This window comes from Apis dorsata, unplaced genomic scaffold, assembly GCF_000469605.1.
Source record: "Apis dorsata unplaced genomic scaffold, Apis dorsata 1.3 scaffold_163, whole genome shotgun sequence".
Lineage (NCBI taxonomy): Eukaryota > Metazoa > Arthropoda > Insecta > Hymenoptera > Apidae > Apis > Apis dorsata.
The window spans coordinates 1,222,710-1,232,184 of record NW_006263452.1 but is presented as its reverse complement, the minus strand read 5'-3'; the positions used below and the strand labels follow the sequence as shown (position 1 = coordinate 1,232,184).

Below are 9,475 nucleotides of genomic sequence, written 5' to 3'. Positions count from 1 at the left end.
GCGCGCCGGAGCTGGCAGCGCTGAAAGCCCCGGAGCGGTGCAACGTGGCCGCGCGCATCGGCTTGCTCGTGTATAGAATATCTATATATGTATAGTCGAATGTAGGGGAGAGATGTACGTGCACACACGTGTACACGTGTCGCGCATCGGCTGGAAAACGTTAAATGCAAAGTGCAGGCGGACACACGAGCATGTGCAACACGAGAAAGAGCGCGCGTTGCGCTTCACTGGGCATGCTTGTGTCGTTCGTAACAGATTCGTACGAGAAACAAACGATAGCCCGTCACAAAGGAAGTAAAATAAAAGCGTGGAAAGAAAAGGCGGTAGAAAAAAAAAGAGAAAAAACAAGAAAAGAGAGAGAGAGAAAGAAGGGAGAGAAGGCGCCATTTAACGCTCTAGGCAGCACGGTACACGTTTCCTCGCCGACCTTTCACCCCGCGCTGTTTCTTTTAGCCTCACACTTTTTGATAATACCGGAGGTGTACGATAGCGCGAGAATTCGCGCGGAAATCACACCTATTTCCATCCTCGTTCGCGTTCAAACCGGAAACCGAAGAAAGAATCGTCGAGATTTCTCTTCCATTCTACCATATCTCTCGAAAAAAACATCCGATGAACGAGCCCCAGGAATTATACGGTGCATTAATTAGACTAAAAGGTTCCTCTCTCGACGCACGATCATTGTCCGTCCCCCCCCCTCGCTCTCGTCGCATCCTCTTTCCTCGCGAAGAATTTCGCTACAGTGGCGATACAGTGGCTCGTTCGTTCTCGGGTAACGCGAGTTACGAGCCCGTCCAAATGGCACGAGTTCCGGTTCAAAGACAGGGAATTCGATATTAAAACGAGCTGCAGAAACTGGCAGGAATCTCTACGTCGAAACTTAATGCACCGTGTACTCGGGGCTAATTGGAGCGAAAACCTCGTTAATGTCCCCCTAACCCGCCACCCATCGTCTGGCTACGATGGCTTCCTAGCCTAGCCTAGCTGCTTCCACTTCCGGCCGAACGTTTCGACGCTTCGAGTGACGACGCACGTCGCTAAATGAATCTGCGTTCGCGTTTACACTCCCGTTTCCAGGATTCCTTGCTGGAGTCGAGAGCGCGGGCATCCTGATTTCGCCGCAACGCGCGACGGCTATTAATTATCCGCGAATTAACGCTCAAAGGGAAACACAGGAACCGTGTTCGATGTTCCCGGATTAATTCGTTTATCGAATTCGGTTTAAGAGAACCGGGCCCTGCTATTTACGAAGGCAACGTTAAACACTGATCCGCCGGATTATCAAAGCCTTTCAAAGGAATAAGAAATACATTGCGGAAGATTACACCGTTCTCCAAACAGGAGAAATCCGTTACGTGACATTTAGAAATCTACCATCTTCTCTCTCTCGTATCTGCCGTCTTACTCAACCTATCCCGATCGTGTGTCCAATCTTCTCTATATCGTCGTCGACTAACCGATGACCTTACTGCCTTCGCTTTTTCACCTTCCAAGAACGAGCAATATCGATTTTATGTGTATGTATATGTAAGAAACCTGTTCGGATAAACGGATACCGGTCAAACCACTCGGTCTCGGTCACAGTCGTTTCGATCGCGCGCAAAAAAAAAGGCATGCAAATGAAGGAGGAATACGTTTCGGTAATTCACTCACCTTCGAGCTCGACGACCTTGCCGGCCCTCTTCAACGCCTTCACCGCCTCGTCGTGGGTCGCCTCGCGTAGATCCTCCCCGTTTACAGCCAATATAGCGTCGCCCACGTACAGCTGCTCGGTCGCGTCCGCCGCCATCCCCTTGAAAATCTTCGAGATCAAGATCGGCATTTTGTTCTCTTTTCCACCCTTGATCGAGATCCCGAGACCGTTGTTGTCGCTTTTCACCACGCGCACGATACGTTTCTGATTGGCCACCGAGTCCGGCACGTCCGGATCGTTCAGGCTATCCACGTTGTTGTTATTTATGTTACCGTTGTTCAGGGCGTTGTTGCCCGTCTCGCAGCTCTCGTCCAACGAGATGCTCAGATAATCGTCCTCCAACGAGACGAACACGCGATACCACTGACCACGAACTTGCGTCTCTAAGACCCCGGCACGTCCGGACGCCGAGGACGAGGCTGCTGTGGTGGTCGTAGACGAGGACGAGGACGACGTAGCCGCGGACACCACCGAACCGATCCCCATCACTCCCATCGCTGAAGTCGGTTGCCCGCTTCCGCACAGCTCGACCATTTCGATTTCCTCGAAAACTGCACGCTGCAATCGAAACGAAAATTACTTTGAAATATACCGTTCGCTTTTCCAGAATATCGAAACTGAAATCGATGATGATCACGACTACAAAGCGCACGAATTCAAGGTCTAAATCGAAAGCAAGGTAATACGGTAACTACGTATTTAAATATACTTAGAGATTTAGAGTTGTAATGCTAAATTAATATTTAGTCGGAAAGGTTGGAATCGTTGCATAGATTGGATCTATCTGTATCGGCACGAATACACGAATTTTAACGTTTCCGATAGATATATAACGTGACTTTCTACGTTATTCCATTACGTTTTAGTTTCAGAATCGAATTCATTGTATTAACGTTACATTAGTATAAAATATTCTACCCGCATATACATTTATGTTTATTGACTGGCTCCATAGATCCGATCTCTCTGCGCACGATTTCCTGGAAATGAAAGCGTTCTCCACGGTATTCGAATGCATACGTTATAAGCGTGGAATATTTCACGTGGTATTAGATTCTATCAATTCTTTCGATGTTCTACAATTCTGGAGAAAGAATCTACATCTTTATCTTTCTCCGAAGAAAAAATATATACACACACATACACAAGACATGTCTTTTGTATTCGATCAATTATGGAATACACGACAGACAATCGAAAACTTTGAAAAATTCGTGGGTAATCGGTCTAGTAGGCTAGAAAGATATCGGGGCGAGGGTTGAAAAAAAAAAAAGAAAGAAGAAAAAAAAGAAAAAATGACGTTCAACGATCCATGGAAAGAGCGACAGGGATCAATTGCGTCGTCTGTACTCGACGACGTGGATAAATCAATTGTACTATGCTACGGTGAAATTCGTAATTTGAAAATAATTGATACTGGCCGCTGGTGACACGACTCTCTTTACCCCTTTCTCTATCCACATCCCTCTTCCGGCTATGCCCCTCTTTTTCTCTACCTCGTCTATTGTTTCCATCAATCCATTTTCACTGGGCAACAATGGCGTTTACCCGTTAGTCACGGAAAATGTCCTACAAAACTGGGGACAACGAGTATAATTGCGTGAAAATTGGGAGCGGCCTCGCACGCTTACGGCAACTGCTGCTCACTTTTAATTAATTAAAAGTCCCGTCGTAGAGCTTTGTCATCAAGGAATACAGAAATATCCCTATTTCATTCACTATTTAAAATATAAATTTTTCCTCTCTCTCTTTTTTCCCCCTTTTCCTTTGTTTCTCTCCTCTTCCCCTCTTCTTTTTTCGTTTCTTCTTTTTTTCTTTTTTCCTCTTTTTTTCCTTTTTCTTTCTTTTTTTTTTTTTTTTCGTTCAGCAATGAACTTATGCGACTCACTCGACCACGCGTGCTTTTATTTTCGAGTGGTCCACCATTCATACATATAATCCCGCTTGAATCCCGGTTTCAAGAGAAAAGAGAAAGTTTCAGTGCACACGTTTCGTGCAAGTTTATGAAGGCAAACACCAACAACAACAACAACAACAAGGTATCTTCCCCCCCGAAAAAAGACGAAAAAAGAAAAAAAAAAGAAAAAGTAACCAAAAATTACCCATCCCTTGGGGTAGTATTTTAGTGTCCGCGTTATCACGCGAATTCCTGGGGGTAGGGAATTGCGGAACGTATCGCGTCATATTTAACCGGCATGTCGCCCCGTACGAGATTTTTCGTCAGCTCTGGCGCGGCATAAATAATTTCCTCGGCTGGGAACCGTGGAACCGTGCAAATTGGATAATTTATCAGCTGCGTTAAGCCGGAATTCACGAAATTAGCGGAAAAAATCGACCGGAAACCGCTGGATATAGAGGTAACAAAAATATATCCGCGAGGAAAATCTCGAAATGGAGCAAACGAAATCGCGCGGCCATTCGTATCGCGTTTATTAAGAGACGGGGAGAAAATTTTATAGAAAAAAAATATACGAGTGTATTTGTCCGTGGTGTGCGACGTTAATTAGAACGTTAAACCATACCGTTGCATAATTAATGTAAAATTATTAATTACCTCAGGCGCGCTTTACGCAACGTTAGCTGCTACAATTACATCGAGCAAGGGATATCGCGACCGTGGCAACTAAATCTCATTACGACATGTTGACGGGGCTAGAATCGAGTAAATCGCCATACAAAGCCACCATGATAATGAGACTATGAAATTTATCTAAATTCTATCCGCTTTCGAATATCGTCAACGATCGGTTCAACGATGATTTCTCGACCAGAGATATGGAAATTAAAAATTTTTTCCAATAAAATAGACGCCTCTAAAATAGCTTCTTGATTTGAATATGAATACGACGTGTTAGTCGCCCGAGGATCGTATGTATCGTATATATAGAGAAACAGAAGAACGGGGGGGGGGAAAGGGAGAAAAAGATTTGAGCACGACATGGAATAAATGCAATCGTGTATCTACATATACTAATATATACACTACCGACTGCACATGATTAATGTATATTGTATCACATTTTCATATCAATTTTGTTCTTTACCTAAATCTGTCAGTGTCAGATTTCTAATAAATTCTCTTTAAACGCGTCAGTCACTCGTATCACCAATTTAGAATTTCAATAAATTCATAAAAAACCAATAGCTCGATCCCTACAATACATCGATACGAATAATATCAAGACAAAAATAATCACGAATAAGACGGACGAAGCGAGAAAGATATTTCTCGATGAAACGAATTTACGTAAAGTATATTAAAATTATATCCGGTTTAAGTAACGGAAAGGATATGAAGAATGCATGCATGCGTGCAAAAGCGTCGCCCGTGAACGCGACGAGTAAATTTCTATCGAGATCGCGAGATGAGATTGCGGAACGCGGGATGTGCAATTGAAAAACGCATTACGCGTACACGACGGGGCGAAAATGAACCGCGAAAATGGAGCGCGACGCCAAAAACAGGGTGCGTTCTCACGCGACGAAAATTAAGAGCGACAACGCGGTTTTCGACCGAGAGGAACCGGGATAAAAAAGAAACGGGGAGAAGAGAAGGGACGAGGAGAGAAAAAAAGGATGGAATCGCTATAAAGAAGAATAGAGAGCAGAGACGATTTCGAAGGGAAGTTTTGGCGGGGCGCGCGAATGTTGCGGGGGAATGTACGCGACTAGTGGTTGGGTCGCGATGTACCGGTGCGTGAAATTGGGTAAAAATGAATCGACGGCAGGACGCGGTACCGCCATTATTCCCGAAACTCGGTATCAGGATGTGTATACGTATTCCGGCTACCTACGTGACGCGTACGGATCAACGGGACGACGATGCAGAAAGTGCAGCCAATGTTTTTTCGGCTTTGGTATGGTACACGTGCATCCCCTGTCGCGTACTCGATAGATGTATACAGGGTGGATGTTACGGAGGCGGAAAAAAAATTGACACGCAGCATCGAGACAAAAGAAAATAGGGAAACGGGGAAAAGGTATGAGGTCGACGTTCGCGGTGGCTAGTGTAATTAAATTAACCATAAGGATCGATTAATATTTTAGATTTCTCGCTTCATCGTTTACTATCGTCCATCGTCTTTTGTTACGTGTATAAAATCGGTTCTTTATCGCCGGTTTTCGCGTGCAATGTTTAACGCGATATTTTTCCCGGTGACCATGATATCACGATAGAGCACGAAACATCCGCAATTCTTAATTCCGTTCCATCATCGCGTGGAATTTCCTCCGATCGACTTAAATCTCTCATCTCTGTGACCATCAACGATTCGCATTACCTATCGACAACACGATACTTGTTGATTCAACACGGTATCTGAATTACAGTGATCTCAGAAATACAATCTTACATTTGCGATTACGTTCATCGGAGAACATTGTAACCAAATACGTCTACAAGCCCTCAATAGACTACGTACAACTATGCGTACTTATATGTATATTAACCTCGGTCAGGATACTACTAGGTGTACAATATGCAATACTCTTGGCATAGTATCCGAAAGCTATGTTAACGCGCGATAAATATACAAATTTTTACAAATTTCGTACTGACAACATGGATGACATCAAACAAGCCAAAATACGTTTCCATTAATTCCGAATATGTCGTGAACGTGCTCATAAATATAATTTAACGATTCGATATCATAATTTGAATGTTCATATCTATCATCGCCAGATCTTTATTAATATCTTTCTAAGGAAACAAATTTTCATCAGATTTATATTTCGATTTTACACGATATTACGTTTTATCTTTAATTAATAGCTTAACGTGTTGTTTGATTAACCTATAATCCAATATATTATTTACAAAAATGAAAGCTTTGTTAATCGTAACAATTATAAATGTTTATACTAATTAAATAACTATGAAAAAAATTGTACTTATCAGAGGAAATACTTATCAAAGAATGGTCTATTCAGAAAATACAACAGGTCATGCTTCGTTATATCAAATTTAAACGTACGTATGGCACGCTCTGTCGGTAATCGGATAATAGCGTTAGCATCGTTGAACTTGCTTGTGTTTAATAAAAGCGTCGATATCGCGATCGTGCGACACGTAGGTATACGCGCGTGGCAACGTTATAATTAAAGTGTTTGTCTCTGAGAATTAGTCTCATGTGAATTCTATCGCTATTCATGTGAAGCATACGTCGTATATGTCTCTCTTTTATGTGCATAGCCGTGTTCGCGTTCGAAAATAGACAAGGACGGAAAAAGAAGATGATCGGAAACATTGAAAAGCAAGAATAAAGAAAGAATGAGAGAGAAAGAAAATGCAACTGTAAAAATCGGGTCTGCCGGACGCGTGTATACGGCACTGTCGTGCCCCTCGCAAAAACCAATAACCTCGGCAAACGTCGGGCACCGGTTGTTTATGGGTTGAAAGAAGGAACAAGAGGTAGGATGGGAAAAAAGGATGGATAAAAGGAGGACAGAGAGTAAGGTGAAAGGAGGGAGACAGGAAAAAGAAAACAGCCGCTGCACACGAGAAACGAGGGGAGGAAACACACATCGTTCCGAGTTCCAGATCATTTCGTACCTGCAGTAACATGTCGATACTCTACCATCGTTCCTGTACCTTTTGTCCAATAATTTTTAATCGTGACGACGTGAATCCAATAATTGTATAATCACTCACTTACTCGCTCACTTGTACAATCATTTTTTCGTTAACGAATATAAATTAGAAAGCACGTATATACGAAATTTCGCGAAAATGACACGAACGTAAATTAAAAGAAACTCCGAACAATATGGCGTCGAAATACTGTTTTCACGATCACGTGACTCTATAAAATAGCGGGAAAATGAGATGAAGAAAGAGGGGGACACTGTACGCGATTAAGGCAGATTTTTAACGAATCAGAAAAATATCGCCGAGACTATACTTGAAATTAGAATTGCAAGAATTTCGATTATAATAGAATAAAATCTGTGAAAAAGCAAATGTAAAACGAGAGAAATTGAAATCGCAATATTTATATCGTGGGTTTAAAAACTTTATATTTGCTAAACTTCTTTTATGTTTAACATTTGAAATTTGTCAGAATGAGAATATGAATGAAATGTCGCCATTGATCAAACGAAATTTTATTTTTTATTCAATTCTTTGATCTTTTCATTTACATTAATTTTTAACTTATAGTATAATAAATAAAAAGCAGTGATTTATAAAAAGTATAATGCATACAAAATAAAAATTTTTAAAAAAATTATTATATACATATTTTGATAGAATAGAATATGTGAATATAAAGAAAAAGAGAAGAAATAACAAAAATTTCGTCTTATTTATATCATTATATTATCGCCAAAAATAATAGGAAAAGCAAACTATTTACTTTTGTCAGTTTAGAGAAGAATTAACATCATTATCACATCATTATTAACAACGCCAAAAATAGAAAGAAATCATATATATTAAATGCGCAATATGTATATATATGTATATATATAGATATGTATGCTTTATACTATTATCGGCAAAATATTTGTTTTGTCGACATACCTGAAAAAAAAGACGAAACAATGACGGTAGGCGAACCAAGGAAAACAAAACGAACAGAGGTGAAGGGGCAGGCGTGCTTCGGTCCAATGCAAAATAAACGTGTACGCTCGTTATAGCCGATGGCTTCTACGATGATTTACCGTTTTCCGCGCGTGTATGGGCATATGACTTCCGGTAGGCAGTGGGAGGCACGATGCCTGGCCTGCTTTTCTTTCTTTGGTTAGATCAAAAAACTGTTCTCCCAATGTATGTCCAGTGCTCGTCCTCCGCCACCGTTTTTTTCTTCGCTTACGCCACGATACGCGTCATTTGCGGCCGGGTTAATACATTCGATGATCTGCGATAGAGTCAATGATATAACCGCCCGTCGGTTCGCCTTTCAACAGCCTCGACATGTTTTACCGGCCTTCTTTCTTTCGTCCTCGATTGGAAACACTCCGATTCCAAGACTCTCTCGTGAAAAAACTCGCCTCCGTGTTTCTGTTCTCTATTTGCGATCCACTCTCCTCTCTTACTACACTACCGTCGCTCACTTTCGCCGTAGGAATCGCGTTTGTAACGACGTAAATTCTTTTACACTCGAATAACTGATCACGCGCGCGCGCACGACCGCTAATGCGTCAACTTCAGATCGTAATGCCGTTTTTTCGAAGCCTAAGTAATAGTAACGCCTCCTGTCTAAATATTCGGGACGAATGTTAGTCGTCCCGATCGTATAACACGCAATTAATTAACCAGCCGCTTGACACGCCGTTAAACACTGACCATCCGACTAGAAGCACGAATAATTGAGATGATCAAACGTGTTCAAGTGTCGTTTTATTATACTGTTCCCACACTCTGAACGCGGAAGTAAGAATAGAGGAACGTTACTATTGCAATTCGACTTAAGACGTTGTAACGACATCGATAGATATCGAACTTCAATTAGACGCTATAGACGAATTTCGATGTATTTTGGACGATTCTTTTCCAAAAATTTAGCCGATCAACTAGGTAAATGATCGAATTTTAACGAGAGAACGTGATGGATACCGACTAACGCCAAAATTTGGAAATGGACGTACTCCGCGTTCCCCGCGTTTACATTTAATAGATTACCGATATACCGATAAACCGTCAAACCGCTATAAAACGCGAAATAATGTGTACGAAAAAACGCACGTCACTTTTAAAACCGATCACATCGCCGACGAAACGGTACAACGAACACCACAAAACAAACAACCAACTTCCGCGACGTCACGAGTCGTACTAAC

At 41.8% G+C, this 9,475-nt stretch overlaps 1 protein-coding gene across 4 annotated transcripts in view; it reads right to left on the bottom strand.

Moving 5' to 3' along the window:
- The window catches only part of LOC102681632 (beta-1-syntrophin-like), an 82,693-nt gene extending 73,224 nt beyond the window's left edge, over positions 1 to 9,469 (bottom strand). Inside the window, exons 1-2 of one of the 4 annotated variants that reach the window (XM_006613883.2) lie at positions 8,217 to 9,469; positions 1,654 to 2,251 (exon numbers count right to left, since the gene is read on the bottom strand). In XM_006613883.2, the coding sequence (XP_006613946.2) occupies positions 1,654 to 2,227 (574 nt within the window). In that variant the 5' untranslated portion in view covers positions 2,228 to 2,251; positions 8,217 to 9,469. Of the gene's footprint in view, positions 1 to 1,653; positions 2,252 to 7,247; positions 7,473 to 8,216 lie in introns of those variants that run through there. The other 3 variants (XM_006613881.2, XM_006613882.2, XM_031509596.1) reach the window with 3 other exon arrangements.
- Between the last annotated feature and the right edge of the window lie 6 nt (positions 9,470 to 9,475).